The following is a 16,985-nucleotide window of genomic DNA, read 5'->3' as shown; positions in this document are numbered from 1 at the left end:
AAAGGGTTAAAATCCGCGAAATGTAATTAAAACTTGACATGAATATTTCAAGGAGAAGTAGGTCTAAAAGATTGGCTAATTTAAAGTGGAATAAAATATTAATATATAAATTTTTTATAGCACTTTTTTGGGCGTGGTCGATTAGGACCGATAGTGTGTGCATTTTATGAAATGCGCTCCTGCAAAAAAAATAAAAGGCGATCGAAATGACTGTTGGTGCCAATCTTTAGTCCATCTAAAGGCCTAATTATAATAACAATCAAATATTACCTCAAATGTTTTTTTTGGAAAATATTTAGTTTTTTGTTTTTTGGGGCTAAAAAAACAGGGCGCTCATGTAATAAAACTGGGATTTAAAGGGTTAAAACAACGAAAATATAATTAAAACTTCATATGAATATTTCAGGGAGAAGTAGTTTTAAAAGACTGACCAATTTAAAGTGAAAAAAAATATGAATATATAAAGTTTTTATAGCACTTTTTGGGGCATGTACATTTTTGTACACTAGGGCCTTAAAAGGATGCATTTTTAAGGGCCAGCCACTCACTTGACTTTCATTGGTCACTGGTACACTGGCAGCAGGCATGTCATACTTACTGACAGTGTTGGGAAGGTTACTTTTAAAATGTATTCCGTTACAGAATACAGAATACATGCCCCAAAATGTATTCTGTAACGTATTCCGTTACGTTACTCAATGAGAGTAACGTATTCTGAATACTTTGGATTACTTAATATATTATCGTGCTTTTTACAACAACGTGAATGTACTATTGCTGTGTGATTTATTACTATTACTGAAGGTCCGCGACTCCGAACTGTAGTAAAGGGACCTCTGACTAATACGGCGGGGTCCCTGTCGGCTCATAGCCGAAAAATAGCTTTACTTTGTTGTGTGGGTCAATTTTTCTTGCGAGAGACAGAGAGAGGCGTTGAAAGACTGCTCCAACGGAACTTATTGTTTTCGGAGGAAAACACGAACACGGTGTACAGTCGAGTCTTAATAGCTTACTTACAACTGGGCTCGTCAGGCACTCTTCTTGGCTGCAGTGGTTATTATTATATTTACATGCTTCCAGCTCCCGTTTTTCCTCGACGACAACTCGTACCTTTCCACTCCCCTTTTTCTCCCTCCTCGCGCTCACAGACACATAACGTGTATGGCAGTCCATTCTCCCTGCAGCACGGACTACACTGCCCATGATGCTACATTCTTTAGAGCTATGCTTGTAGCATTCTGCCTGTTAGCTTAGCACAACAACAACAACGAAAAGGCGCTCTCTCACCCAGGAAACACACAGTCGCAGAAAGAGAGAGAGAGCGTCGCCCTGTAACCATGGCAACCGTAACGCTGCCGCCTGGAACGACAGAACGTAGCTGTCAAACAAAACTCAAACAGTCCTGACCCGCGACAATATGAAACAGGAAAGTACCGCAGTGTAATCCATTTATTTCAACAAAGTAACTGTATTCTGAATACCACCTTTTTAAACGGTAACTGTAACGGAATACAGTTACTCATATTTTGTATTCTAAATACGTAACGGCGGTACATGTATTCCGTTACTCCCCAACACTGCTTACTGAGTCCACTTTTCTCCTAGAAATACTCAAAGGAAGGCGAGGAGAAGATAACTCAACTATGGATTTTATCACAGAACTCTCCAGAGAGCTCCTTGTCCTTCATTTACTGAAGGACAAGGAGTCCTAAATTTAGGAGTGTCTTTCTGTTTGTGTATAGCAGCAGTGTGTAATGAGGTCTTTCTGTCGATAGATGGCGCTGTTTGTCTGATAATTTGTGTGGTTATCAGCCCTGCGTTCTCCTCATTTAAGTTCCTGATTTCATTTATGGTTCCATCCACCTTTTTTTAAAGGTTGCAGTGAAATATAAATTCAGTCTTTAATGTATCTGATTAAAACTATTATTTTTTTCTATAGCTCACAAACACAAGTGAATGAATCAAAGATACTGAAAATGGTTCTGTATGGGCTGTAATCTGTGTGAAGTTCGAATCCTGTGTGGAAACACACGTTTGATGCTTTAAACCTAAAACGTTTAAAAATCTTTAGAAAGTAATAATTAAAATGACTAATTTCGGGGGTCTGACTGTGCGCGGTACCTCTGCTAAAGGGGCCGTTATAAAACTTCCTACATTTGGATATCAAGTGATCACCCACACTGAAGGCTGTAAGTCAAATATTGCCAAGACCTGAGGGAGAAAAAAAATTATGCAACCGCTCCGGGGCCTCCGTGTTACCATAATAAAACCATGTCCCACAGTCGTGGATCTTTAGACGTAGTAATAATCCCTTGCGCGCTGTTGGTGGAAATCCCCACGTGGTGTACGAATTCCTGTATAAAAACTTTGGGTGTGCGGAGCCCCTGTTGTCGTGATTGCAAAGAGAGGAAAGGGTCTCACTGAGCATAATCTTGCAGGACGCACGGGAGCTTGCCACCCTCACCCGCGCACGGCGCACACACAAAAAGACTCGGGACTCACGGAGCGCTCGCGTTCTGCTTGAAGCTGCGGGACAGGAGTCTCCGCAGGCTGCTTGAATGGAGAGGAGCCGCCTGTACGGGGTTTTATTCACACTTGTGCTCTTTTGTTTTGGCAGATTACGCGTCTGAACGCAGCGTGGTTTGACAGAAGCGCATCAACAATCAGAACTGTCGTGCGCGCCTCTCGGTTACAGAGATGAACTTTTATTTTGTTGCTGGATAACGAGCTGGAAGCACAATGACTGGAATCGTTTAGTCTCCTGGAATACAAACACATGCTCAGTGGATTTATTCACTGGATGATTTCTCCCGGAACTTTAGTAAATGAAAAGTCGCTTAAATTTCGGTGTGCATTTTTAAAAGATTCACAATTTCTTTCGTAGCGTTTGGACTGTAGAATAAACTTTAAAATGAGCTTTTATAGTGTGGCACTGTCTTGTTTAGTTGCGTGCGTGCTGTGCGTGCGCAGCAGCTCGGTGACCGGGACAGAGACTCAAAGCTCACCCCAGGAGTCGTGCGCGTCCTGCGGCTTCAGGGGGCCGGATCAGTCGGAGCGCATGAACATAGATTTCCTGGAGGCGGTAAAGAGGCACATACTGAACCGGCTACAGATGAGAGAGAGACCCAACATCACCCATCCCATCCCGAAGGCTGCGATGGTGACGGCGCTGAGGAGACTGCACGCCGGCAAAGTACGAGAGGACGGCCGGGTGGAGATCCCCAGCTTCGACGGGCAGGCTGCCTTCAACAACGAGGTTCAGGCGGAGACATCTGAGATCATCAGCTTCGCAGAATCAGGTACTAATCAATAATTCACTGCACATGTCTAATTCGACCCTTGCCTGAACTCTTTCACCCTTTGAGTCTTAACAGGCAGCATGGCACCAGGTGAGTTAATAACTGACAATCCTTAGCAGGTGAATATATATATATATATATATATATATATATATATATATATATATATATATATATATATATATAAATTTTTTATTTTTAAGCGGCAGAGGCAGCCACAACAAACAGCCATAAACCAGCCATAAACACGGAATCTGGTGCAGCCGTCATTTTTTCATCATCTTATTACGTCACACTGGCTGCTGATTTAAATCCTCCTGTTCTGGAAATCCAGAAGAAATGAAACCAAAGACAGAGTCCTTAAATTACCCCCTGTGTTGTCTAGGGGATAAAAAAAGCACCTCTGAATCCAGTTTCATCTCAAAGCTGAGCTCACACTCAATACTCCAATGTATAAAGCCCTCTTTTAAATACGGACAAAGTCCCTCAATTGGCCATTTATCCCTTCCTCTAAGAATGTGTATCTAACTAATTCTCAGAAGTCTAAAGAGACACACACACACACACACACCCTCCTGTGCGCGCACACACCCTGACACACAGCCTCAAAAACACACATACACACACACACATATACACAACAAAATCATCGACAGAATGGAATAATTGTCACTTGGTGCTGTGAGTACCACGTCTCCAGCACAAACTGTTAGTTTAAGAGAAAGGAAACATAAAATTAAACTCACAAAAATAAGATGCTTTGTACACACACACACACACACACACACACACACACACACACACACACACAGGTTTCCCATTGGCTCTGCAGCTACAATTAGCCTGAATGGACTGTGAGCTCCTGCCTTCCATTGGGAATGATCTGAGCGCCCTCATGACAAGGCAACAAAGGCCGGGCAATTATTATAAGAGCTCTGTGTGTTCACATCATGTCAACATGGAGAAGAAAAACAGCAGCGAAAACAAAAGAAATTGCTCAGAATAATGTATGAGACATCTGAGTCCATGCTGGGTTGGATGAGGTGATGGGACTGTTGGTGCTGTTAGTGTGTCTGTGTGTGTGCCCATATTGCAGCGTTGCAAAGCTTTAAAGGTTCGCTGGGCTCCTTTGCTGCTGCTTCTTCTTCTACTTCTGTGTTTTTCCTCGCTCTATTCTTCCTCACACCTTTGAGCCTTTGTGTGGCATTGTACCATGGAGCTGGCTCGGGTCCCTGCTCCCTAGACCCCGTCTGCCTCCCGGCCAGCTGGCTCGAGGCCCCCCAGATCGGATGCTGCCAGCCAGGGCACGGTTTAGAGGCGAGGTCTCCAGAATGCTCTGAAGCCAGGGGAGTTTGTCCCTCCCCAAAGATGAGGAAGCCTGAATTGTTGTTTTAGAACAAGGCGAGATGGGGGGTGAAGTTGGCATCTGTTTAGCCAACAGAGAGCCAGTAAATGGATGCTGATAGGTGTTTGTGTGCTTTGTTTTTCTGTGGGGTCAGCTTGTGTCCCGTCAGCGCAGGGTTAACCGCAGTGCCTTATCTCCGGTAGCACAGTGGTACAGAGTCTGCCAAGTGGCCTCGGGCAGGTGAGGGAGGGGATGCCAATCTCTCTTCTCCCCTGACATGCTCCCGTGGGCCCTCACTGAGGGATTCGGTGTCCCGTATCCACAGGAGCGAAGCGGGGAACACGGGCAGAGAAGAAGGGAGGGCGAGAGAGAAAGCGCTGGATGGAGAAGTTCAGATGGGCGCTTCTCGATTGCTCGCTGCCACTGCTTGGACCCAGTGAACTTGTGACAAGTGGTCCAAAACTCAGAATTAAGACTTCATTATGGGAGGTCACTAAGTAGTTCCTCCACAGGATCAGGTTGGCAGGTTTACTGCAGGACACTGCTCTTTCATGAGGAGCTGTCAGTCATGGCACTCCTGGACCTGCTCCAGCCATTTTCCACATTCACTCAGCGGGGTGTGTTTCAGTCAGTGGGATCGGCTGCTACTGTATAGCTCCTGATCCTATAAATGATTTATGCACAGTGATTAAAAATTCCTCTGTGGTAAAGCTTTAATAGCAGCAGGTCCAGCACATTTGTGGCTTTAACCTCTGGTCAAGAGTCCAGAGTCTCACGTCCACGCCTCCTCGGTCTGTGTGGAATTCCTTGAGAGCTGAGGCCTGAGGGGTGGCGGCCATATGACACGTTAGAGCCACGCCGTGTGGTCTTGTCGACAGCATCTTTGAGTAATGAGCTCTGAAGCTTTCTATCTACCTGCCTACTTGCCTGCCTCCATCCACAGCCTCCTCCCTGGCTCGGCAGCGCAGGTGGAGACACGCTGAAACAGCCCACCCAGGTGTCCTGCCTGCTGATAATCACTAACAACGTTTTTCCACTGTGGGGTCAGGCGAGGCGTGTCCAGGCCAGCTCCAAGCTGCTTGTAACACAGCATGAAAAGAACAGTTCATTCCTCCTAAAGAACCTCAGCTGAAATAAGTCATGCAGTGTTCAGATGTATGCTCTTACAGCGCGAGGATCTATATGGTCCATGACACTGAAGGAGTGATTGTTAATGCTCCACTCAGAGAATCAGACATATGCCACCTGTCTACAGGTAGAAGCTACGTTAGACGCTGTGGTTTCAGGCTTATTTCAGCACTTGAAAACCTTTGATATCAAGCAGAAGTCCATTCATGCCTTTGTAGTGGCAGATTAAACCTGCCAGTTGTCGTGACATTGCCGATTTTTCCTGTGGATTTTAACCCTTTACCATCCACAAAGTCACAGGGCAACCACTTAGGGTTAGGGGTTGGTGGCATTTTAGCTACTTCAGAAACTAGAAGACATGACCTTTCAGATCAGCTCTGTCAAAATGCAGTTTTTTGCAGTTTTTCTGTGAGTTTTATTTCCCTCTAACTATGCAACTAAGTGAAAATTCCATCAAAATAAGTTCATGTAACCATAACCCAGGTAGCTGTTAAAAGCAGGGCTGGATATGGAAAAAAAATCATATCAAGATCTTTTTTTTTTCATATCAGTTGAAATTGATCTATATTATGATACAAAACAAATCACTATTTCTGTGAAGCCTAAAGGTTTCTGTTCACTCCAAAGTGCAGATATGAGGCTATTATATAAAATATAATAGATATTGCCCTTGCCCTATGACAGCTGGGATAGGCTCCAGCACCCCCCGCGACCCTGAAAAGGAGAAGCGGAAGCGAATGGATGGATGGATTAATACATATTAATTAATAGATATTAAATGTTTATGATCAGGGAGCCAGATAACAAGGATCCGCTGCTTAAATCCAACATTTTCCACTCTGCTTGCTGCCGTAATGTCTTACAATGTAATGCATTTGTGATGTCACTGTGTCACACTCTTTGGCTTTTGCTGTAAAAGCATGTTACACAGAGAAAGAGTCCTGGTTTGTATACAGTCTTGGATTGTGTGTGCATTTTGAAGGTAAAAGGTCAGCTGTGCACTGATGCCACTGCTTCAGATTGTATAAACGATTCATGGTGTTGCCTGCTTTTGTGGGAACAGTTTGTGGCGCATGCTGCTCTGCTTCTTTGTCAGATTTGAAATGGCCAACATGTCTTCACAGACCACCGGAATCCTCGGATGTTCTAGTGGAAAACGCCCGATGTCTGTGTCGATGACACTGTTTTTGTTAACGTTTGTCATTTTCTCTTTCATGTCACTCACACTCTTGTCATACTGCTGTGTACGGCTGAGTAGCTCAAAGATTAGCTGCTTTTTATCAATTTTATTTTAACCATATCTCAGATTGTGATTAAGGAAATGTTATTATCATTATTTTTATCATTTTCTTGCCCACCCCTAGTTAAGAAGTTAAAAAAAAATAGAACTGTTGTGTTCAGAAAATTGGTTTATTTATGATTTTATTCATCAGTTTTATTACCTACTGTTTCTCCATTTGAGGCAGAACGTCACCATTTAATGAATTAAACACGAACTAACTAGCAGAAAACCGTTAATAATTTAGTACTTAACCATGGTTATCTCAGTTTTGAAGATTCACTTTCCTTACTGGCCAATCTTGGGAAAATGTCTTAGATTGTGATTTGATCATATCACTCTGGGAAATTTGATAAACCAATTTAAAGACAGATTCATGAGTAATGAAATTAAAGCTTAGTCACAGGCTTACTGCAGATCCTGAGCAGCTACAGCATAAAAGCAGCTCAGTGATATCCAGCGTGTAAAAATTCCTCAAACTGTTCTGGCAAAAGATTTCAAATGTGACCTCTGAATACTCCTAAACCTAAACCCCTCTGTGCATACTTTTCCCAACTTGTCCCTAGCCCCGTTTACATCCTAACCTTTAATCCCTTCTCTTTCTCTGTCCCAAACCTTTATAACCCTTCTCTTCCCTCTCCCATTGTTTAGTTGTTCTTTAGTCATAGTACCATATGGTTTGATCATGTAATTAAGTTATTTATTCAAAAAAAACTGTAACAATACTTGTATAACAAACACAATTTTTATTTTCAAATCTTCTCTGAAGTTTTGTCAGTTAAGGGACAAAGAAAATAACAATTGTAACTCAAACACACGAAAAACTATTTACATTTTCCCCAGAAGAGTCTCTCTAACGTCTCATTATTCCTCTGTAAAACATAGGGGTTAGGGTTATCACCAATGATGACTTAGACCCCAGAGGGTTACCCATCATCAGTGATGATCCCAACACTAACCCTAATTCTCACCCAGGCAATCAAATTATTTATTTATTTTCTTTGCAATTGGTTCAAATATAATTCCAAATTACACACACTGAAGAATAGTCATGCTTTGTTTTTTCCAAATTAAAAAAAAGAAAAAGCACATTTTTACCTTTCTCCAAAATGTGGGGTTTGAGTTACCACCTATATTGCACTTGCATTTCGGAAGGTTAATACATACGACACAAGCCAAATGAAGCAAAAGAATACTGTCTGACAGGAAAATGAGAATACAGTGTTAGGGTTATGTTGGTGTAAGGTATTATGTTGGTGGGTTATGGTTTAGGTTTACTTCTCAATATCAGCAATGACTTGATCTCGGATGTTAACTACACCTGAATTTCATCTCTTTGGGGAATAGGTTGGCCTGGAATCAAAATGGGACATGATCATACAGACGTCTTATTTTGCAGCCTGTCACTGTGTGATGCCCGTCTCTCTCTGAGCTCAGAGCTGTCAAGGCACGTACGGTGATGACTGAGGCGAGGTTAGTTACTTGTAGCCCTGAGGGGTCTTTGCATGAGCTGCTGTTCAGCTGATTCCTTCACGGTGCTGGCTTTGCGTCGATTTGAGCGTGTACTCGTTGTGCACCGTCATATTTTAGCCACAGGCTGATTGTGTGGAGAGTTGCTTACCGTGGGGATGGGTGGGTTTGTGTGAGCAACCAGCTGACGTACTAGAAAGTGGAGAGCTGGTCTGAACAGGCCCCTGTGTGAAGGTAAAGCTGCACTTTAATGGAGGAAAAGGCACCAGGCGCTTTAAAGAGGAGGCCCGTCTTTGGTGGCCACCTGTTGACACTGACACACACTAATCAGTGGGCAAACAAAGTAATTTAGCTGCTTTCAAAGCTCTGCATGAGCACATTGTGGCAAATCTCCTGAAACAGAAACCTTTCTAGTTACCTCAGGGTAATTTGGAAGACATCATTGGGCTGAAAAAAAAAGTAGTGCCAGAGAGAGCCCAGCGCCACCTTTAGACACCCAGGATCTCTTCATTGTGCTGCTGTAGAAAGTGGCCAGTGTCATGTAAATGGCTTTTATTTTTGCCTCATCATGCTTTTTGCTGGAACGCCACGCGTTTCAATGGTGGGCTGCAGCGCGGCGCTCTCCCACTGCCTCACACAGGGCTTTGTGCTGTCACTCTCAGGGTGCTCCCGCTGGAAGGAGGTGCAAAGGGGTAGCATAGGGTGGGAGGCGGGGCTCGGGTTGGGCACGAACAGCGAACTCAGTGAACCCCCCGCAGGCCTTAGCCATGCCCGCCACCCTCCCAACTTTTCCACTTCTATCCTTCCTCCTTCCCTTCATCTTCCTCCTCCCTTTTCCTTCTTTCGCTCTCTTTTCTTTTTGGTCCTGTCACTTACAAAAATGGACCTAAAGCCAACTGGGCCTGATCCCAGAACTGGCCTGTTACCGCTGGCCTATCAGGAGCTACCACAGAGGTCACCTGATGCAGTCATTGAGAGTTAACAGAGAAAACAAGGGGAAAACAGATCTGTGGAAACAAAGCTGTGCCCTTCTCAGGGGCTTTCTCTGTTTGTGTGTTTGTGTGAGCGTAGAAAACAGTCTGTAGGTCAGTAACCTTTCTCCTCGAGCCACAGAAGTGCGCTTGGTTTAAGCACAACAAAGACCTCCCAGCCTGTCATGGCTTTCAACGACCCATGCTCAATTGTCGAGAAGATGATTAAGCTGTCACATGTTCGCCTATCTCTCTTGGATCAGATGTGATATCACTTACTGAAATTACAAACTACAGCCATGTGATAACTGCTGAAGCATTTTCATAAGCACTGAGCAAACTGAAAACAATATAATGCTGCTGAAAGGTCCTCAGCTTTGGATCCTATGATTTGAGTCAGACATTTATTTTTGTTTTTGCACACTGAACTGACTAAAAGAGACTGTCGTCTACCTTCTTAAAAATTCTACCTCTGTGTAATAAATTCTTCTGTTTATTCTCTTGCTAACAGATGAACAAACACCCTCCAAATCCAACCTGTACTTCCTCATCTCCAACGAGGGAAACCAGAACCTGTACGTGTCCCAGGCCAACATGTGGCTGTATTTCCGTATACTTCCAGGTGGTCCTCAGAAGGGCATCAGGAGGAAAGTGACAGTCAAGATCCACTACCAGGAGGCCACGGCTGTCAGCAGAATGGAAGGAAGCCCAGGAGGTGGAGGCGGCGGAGGGGGAACAGGTCGCTGGGTTCTGGTGGAGAAGCGGGTGGATCTGAAGCGCAGCGGCTGGCATACGTTCCCGCTATCTGAGGCGGTACGGGCAGTGTTTGGGAAGGGCAGCCGGAGACAGGACCTGGAGATCCACTGTGAGGACTGTGAGACAGCTGGAGTGGCTCCTGTTCTGGTGGACCCCGGCGACCCATCCCACCGGCCCTTCCTGGTGGTGCGTGCACGACAGCTGGATGGAAAGCACCGCATTAGAAAGCGGGGGCTTGACTGTGATGGCACCAGCGGGGGCTTGTGTTGTCGACAGCAGTTCTACATAGACTTCCGGCTTATTGGCTGGAACGACTGGATCATTGCACCAGCAGGTTATTACGGTAACTACTGTGAGGGCAGCTGTCCGGCCTACATGGCAGGCGTGCCGGGCTCAGCTTCATCCTTCCACACTGCGGTAGTTAATCAGTACCGCATGCGGGGGATGAGCCCGGGCTCAGTAAACTCCTGCTGTATCCCCACCAAGCTCAGTACTATGTCTTTGCTCTACTTTGACGATGAATACAACATCATCAAGAGGGACGTGCCCAATATGATCGTGGACGAGTGTGGCTGCGCCTGAGTCCACACTGGCCCGTCATTATCTGGACTGTCAGGAAGGCCTTTTGTACAAACAGGATGTTATTGTACGGTACACATATATATCTATACCTACTGTATGTGCAAGCAACACACACTGGTACCATCTAGCAAAAGCAAGTATCACTGTTGTGTCCACGTGTGTTTGCACGTGTCAGCACAGGCGTGTGTATTTATCAGAGTGAGCGACACGCTTGCCGCCCGCATTCTGCCCATTCGTTGGTCAGCGGCGGCACGAGAAGGGAACGCTTATCACCAAATGATACTTTTCTCTAGTTTGCCATTTCTAGTTAAAAAATAATGGCCCGTCATCTCCTCGTAAATGAAGATTTAAAACAAAACAAAACAAGCGCTTAAGGAAAGTGACATGATTGGCTTCACTGCCCACACGCCCCCTGCCCTGCTCCTCCAACCCTCTGAAGTACTCTGAGCACATAACAGACTTGTGTTTTTACAAAGCACTGACAGTTCATCAGCTTATACAATTCAGAACACCAGCACTTCCCTGCCATGCAGACAGACTCAGTCTGGCTGTCCTCTCTGGTGGAGTTAAACTGGCAGCGCTTAATGCCTTGCAGGATTACAGCCTTCACAGCAGCGCAGCGGCAGAACAAAGTCCTCCACTGAGCCCCCACCGCCACCTCTGCAGCCGCCACTGCTGGCGTTATTGTGGCCGTCACTCTTGTGTTGACAGAGAGAGAACTGCTTTCTCCTTCCCCCTGAGGCTCAGCAGAAGCCAGTCTGCAGACTTGGAGACTCTAGTTTTGGCCCAGTGGGTCACCACAGTGCAGTGCAGCACTTGCAGAAACTGAAATGCACACCCTGAATAGCACTTGTATAAATAAATGCCTTCCAAGGGGTACTGAGTGTCCTGTCCTATCGCTGAATAAGTGCCACATGAGCTATGCAATGTATAGTAACCTATACCCATACTCAACATGCTATTAGACTGAATCCTCTCCCCCTCTCTTTCTCTTCTTCTTCTTCTTTCTCTCTTCAGTCCTCAACTCTTTATCAATACTTGAAATGTAATCTTTCGCTTCCTTTCCAAAGCGAATGATTGTTGTGACGTTTGCACTGAAAAGTTGCGGATTTAGCGAAACAAAAACTGCCATTGAAAAGTTATTTTTATAGAAGTAAATTTGAATTTTGTTTCAGATGTATTTTAACTAATTAATGGAACCAAAGAGGCCACGATTTTAGCTGTAGTGCTCGGACGGCAAGGCCGCCGGGTCACTGTGTAAAATACCGTTTGTGATCATTTGTAAAAGGCCTACCACCGCATCAGGGTACGACATTTGATTCTCCTGTCTTAGCTCTATTTTCATTCTCTGTTTTGTACAATGAGCAACATTTCATTTTTCATCTTTAATTCTATTTTTTGTTCCAGTTTTCTATTTAATAAGAAATGCTACTTTAGTTCCTGTCTAAGAAACATTTAGTCCAGTAAATGTCATCTGTACAGTTTATGTAAAATAAAATGTTTTCTTAAATATTTTGTAACTTTAACTTCCTTTCTGCATCATGTTTTAAGTGTGACTGTTTTTGCCTAATGACAACATTCATAATATATTTTATTATTATTATTATTATTATTATTATTATTATTATTATTATTATTATTATTACTACTACTACTACTACTATTGTTGCTGTTGTTGTTGCTGTTGTTGCTGTTAAATCTGCTGAGCATTGGGACCAGTCATAAGGTAAAATTCAAAAATAAAGTCAAAATGTCAAGAAAAAAAGTTGAAATGATGAGAATAGAGTCAAAATAGTAATTTTGATTTGATGGACCAGATGTTTTTTTTTCCTCCACATTTCAACTTTATTCTGAAAATTCAAAGTAATAAAAGAAAAACTCTTCCTGTAGAAAAACTTCTTCACCTAAATGTTTCGCTAAAAACACTCTAGTTGTAACAGTTCTATGGTGTGTGTGTGTGTGTGTGTGTGTGTGTGTGTGTGTGTGTGTGTGTGTGTGTGTGTGTGTGTGTGTGTGTGTGTGGCCCCCTAACTGACTTCACTGTTGTTGGTAACGGGTGGCCCCCTATGGCTCCACCCCTGGGTGAAAGTGTTGGGTTTGTGCTTTAGTCTTTTCTGTGCTTTAGGCTGATATCCACCTAAACAAAAGGGTGAGGCTGAAGTTGCAAGAAAAACATGAGCACATTTCAATCTTTGTCTCCACTGGTTCAAACATAAAACATTTCTCTGCTGTCGCCTGCCAGGACCAAGTGTCTCTCATAAGCTGGAGCTGTAGAACAGTAATTACAAGCATGATTAACAGCTTCAGTGGCATCCACAGCGAGTGCCAGCGGACAAACCTTCAAATACCTGCCCGATTCCTCCTTGGCTGCAGAGTCTGTTGCCGTGCTTATTTGTCATCTGTCTGCACGGCGTGTTGTTTTAGTTTAGGATACTTGTGCACATGCTCATGCAGGCTGTTACATCAGACCTGTTTCCCTCTGCATCACAATGTTTCTATTTCCCAGCGTAGGTCTGCAGTTGCTACAATGTGTCAACACTTTATGCAACAGCACAAGGCTTGCCCGCCTGAATGTCTGTCTGTCTGTGCCAACACCTACCAACGGCAAGATTTCAAATAATGTTTCTGCAGAGCCTCCATCACAACACATCACATGTCCCTGTTAAAACATCAGCCAGATAATTGCTCTAAATGTGTCTATTAGGACCTGCCAGGAAGCGCAATGAGATTTGTTTACCTGCAGGGCAAATAGCACGTTAGGGAGGGATCAGTGTAAGTAACTTTTTTACCTGGAACACCGCGTAGGAGTGAGAATAACCTTGAAGAGCAAGAGAACATTTCTCTATAAAGACAAATTATGAAAACAAATCAGTGTTATGGTGTATGACTGACAGGTGAAGAAGAGAAATGATCTGTCACAGAGTTTTTTTTGTTTAATACTTACTGGAGGAACCTGACAACGTGTGCAGAGAGCAGGGAGGTGCGTAGCTGTCTTGTCATGCTTTCCAGTGCATGCCAAAATCTCCACAGCTGGAATGTTAACGACGCCAAGCTGGAGCTGCAGGCCATTAAAGCAGAGCTGCATTCTGGGCCACACACTCGCTCCCTTAAAATCACATTACAGGTGCGTATTTTGTAGGCTTTTGGCATCGATAATCACTGGAGCTGTACGCACGTTCCCAAAGGCACCTTTAAACAAACATGCACATACACAAGTGCAGCCTCTCCAACCCCCGAGCTATCAGCTTAAACAAATATTGTCCTCCTTGCCCTCCCACATCTAAAACCGTCACAGGTTGAGGTCATGACAGCTGCCAAGTTGACAGGGTCAGCTGGTTTATCGCCGCAATAGCAGCGCTTATTCTTCCAAATCAGCCCTGGCCGCATTCACTAATGAATTTATGATTATTCATCGCCCGGGGCCAGGAATTCCTCTGCTTGTGTTTGTCTCCGTGGTCTGGAGGAATGCATTACATGTGTTGATGGGGATGTACTGATTGCCCACGTACCCTCTACAAAGGGATTGTTGGATGGTAAGGAAGGTTTTATACCCACCATCCTTAGGATGGCTTTAATCTCCATTAGAGGTGATAAAATCCTGACCTTTTTTTCCAGCCTCAAGATATTGTCTAGAGGGACTTTTATTCTACGGAGATATGCCATTAAATCTAAGACAGGAGGCTCATTCTGCCTCTATTTACCTCACCCTACAACCCATAGGGTTGTAGGGTGAGGTAAATAGGTGAATTATGTGGGATCAATAAGATGTTGAGCAGGGGTAGGAATTAATAAGTATGTTCATACTTCTTCCTACTCCTTTTCAGACCAAACATTGTTACATTATGTCAGACGATTTTGTTTTATTTCATTATATATTTTTTGTTTATCTGAACACATACGTGTGTGTGTGTATATCTACATATATATTCGTATCTGTAAATGAAAATATATGTAGTGTGTATATATTGTTTTTTGTTTTATATGTCTGAAACAAATAAAGATACAATACAATACAATACAATAGTGACATTTTGACCTCTGGAGCAACATGGACTGTGCTCCTTGGGAGCTCCTTCTCACAGGAGGATTACGGCAGCCGTGAAAAGGCTTTGCAACTTGAAAGCATATTTGTGATCACTAATGAGCCCAAAAACTTCATTAATCCAGATATTCCAGCCTCGATTTCTTTTTCTTTTCTACTTTTTGCCCTTCTGTTGGGTTAATCAAAATGATGTAATCAGTTTACTGTGCCAAAGGTGACACGGGAACGACCAGTATGGAAGTGCTGGTTAGGATTTAAGTTGACTGACAGGAGCACCAACTCTGACTTTTGGTTTTACAAATGGAAAACAGCATTAACACTGCTTCTAAGTGTTGTTACCAGATCAGTGATTATATTTTCTCTCTTCTGGCTGCTGCTGAGCAGGAGGTGAAGAGGTCAACGCGGCACAGGGCGTGTATTTTTGTGAGTCCACAATGTCATAATGTCAGGGTTGTTTCTTAGCAGATCAGTAGAACAACTGAAGCCTTGTCACCAACTCTCCGCCTGCCCCCCAAACTGTCTCGCTGTCAGCCCCTAAACCTTCTCACCTTCTCACCCCACCTTCCACCATCCCGACCTCCTGACTCCCAGAGTACTGAAGGCAAACTCAGGGGCAACAAAGCCCTCATTTGTTGTTGTCTGTGTTGCCCACCTTAATGATAGAATGGATGGATATGTGAGACTAAAGGGTACAGTCTTAGATTCTGCTATGTTTCCTTTCAGCATAAATTTGTAATAATCTGCAACACAACCTGAAACACAACACCATGAGTAATTTGCAAAAGCAGATTAATATGACCATAGATTGTAGGAAAAGCTAGAAGCAGACAGCGTGGTCTTTGTGTTTTGGAGCCAGAAATGTATTTCGATGAGAGCATGAAGTACTGCACACAGACAAAATAACATCCAAATAAAATCCTAAAATTTCACTCACCAAAACTGCAACCATATTCTTGGTCAGATAATTTACTAAAAATGCTCCAAAGGGCTCCAGCAACACAAACACAGTCCAGAGGTCCAGCAGACAGCTAACAGCTACAGGTGCCTGCTTGCCATCCACCTGTCAGTCAAAGAGGCCACACCTTTAATTTTCAAAATGTTAAGCCTTGAAGGTACAACAAGTATTTTTTTTAACAAAAAAAGAAAAAGAAAAGCATGCTCTCAAATATACATTTATTAGTATGTAATTATGTCTTTCACCAAACTGATGCATGAATCCATTAAAAATACACAGGATATGATCCCCTTCAGTAAAGAAGCAAAAACAAGAGGAAAATGATAATATGACTGGCATCTGGATAAAAATCTCCCTCCTCCTCTTTATCACAAACCTCATCTCCTAAGCTGTTCTCCTAAGTTAGGTCTCTAATACGCAAAAACATGCATAAACATGCTTATTCGTTCCCAAGGTTGTCACAAGCACTTACTGTCAGCAGATCAAACAGGTGACACTCATATTTCCAGACAGCTGACAACAAGCCAGCTAAACAGCCACAACAGCTGGTTATAAGCTAATATTATGGCAGCTAATGTTAGGCCCAGCACTCCTAAAAATCACACTTTCCCTCTGATAACCAGTTCAATAACTCTCTCACATTGTATGACAGTTTATTCAAGTGTCCAAGTTCAACAATGTTAGAGCCATATGAAAGGAAGATTTCTCTACACCGGCTAACAGCAGCTAACAGGGACTGACAGCAGCTAACAGCAGCCAAAATCATTGAAGTAAGAAATAAGCATAACTGACTCATCAACTCATACTGGACTCCTTTCACAAAGTTTTAGCCTCTTCCAGAGGAAATAGATTTTGATACCAGTTAGACTGACAGCCTACACTCACTACAGAGCAATGGTGCCCAGAGCTGTTTGTCCTACAGCAACCGTCAGAGCTAGGATTATGCACTTCAGTTAGCAGGAGTAAGAAAACATAATTCAGTTGACAACCTGCAATCTACTGATATCTAACTTTAAACGGGTCAGTTTTAGTAAGAATGATAGCGATAAAGGGGATGACAAAGAGGAGGAGATTGGGAAGGATAGAAAAACTTTGGACTTGATGGCATTTCTGCGACCTTTAGTGATCCACTGCTGCCTCTCCCCATTTCAGTCCACC

The 16,985-nt window shown here is 43.6% G+C and overlaps 1 protein-coding gene across 1 annotated transcript; it reads left to right on the top strand.

The window, feature by feature from the left end:
• The first annotated feature begins 408 nt into the window (after positions 1–408).
• Positions 409–12,340, top strand: LOC147311879 (inhibin beta B chain-like). Its single transcript, XM_086267862.1, has 2 exons — positions 409–3,299; positions 10,004–12,340. The coding sequence occupies exons 1-2, from the start codon at positions 2,912–2,914 to the stop codon at positions 10,828–10,830; spliced, it is 1,215 nt and encodes a 404-aa protein (XP_086123988.1). The 5' UTR covers positions 409–2,911; the 3' UTR covers positions 10,831–12,340.
• Positions 12,341–16,985: the final 4,645 nt, after the last annotated feature.

The sequence above is a fragment of the Aulonocara sp. 'chitande type north' Nkhata Bay genome, linkage group LG16 (assembly GCF_057382095.1).
Source record: "Aulonocara sp. 'chitande type north' Nkhata Bay isolate Kocher_YH1m ecotype deep benthic linkage group LG16, A_spYH_male_GT1.1, whole genome shotgun sequence".
In the NCBI taxonomy this organism is placed as follows: domain Eukaryota; kingdom Metazoa; phylum Chordata; class Actinopteri; order Cichliformes; family Cichlidae; genus Aulonocara; species Aulonocara sp. 'chitande type north' Nkhata Bay.
The sequence above is the reverse complement of the archived record's forward strand: the minus strand, read 5'-3'. Positions and strand labels throughout refer to the sequence as shown.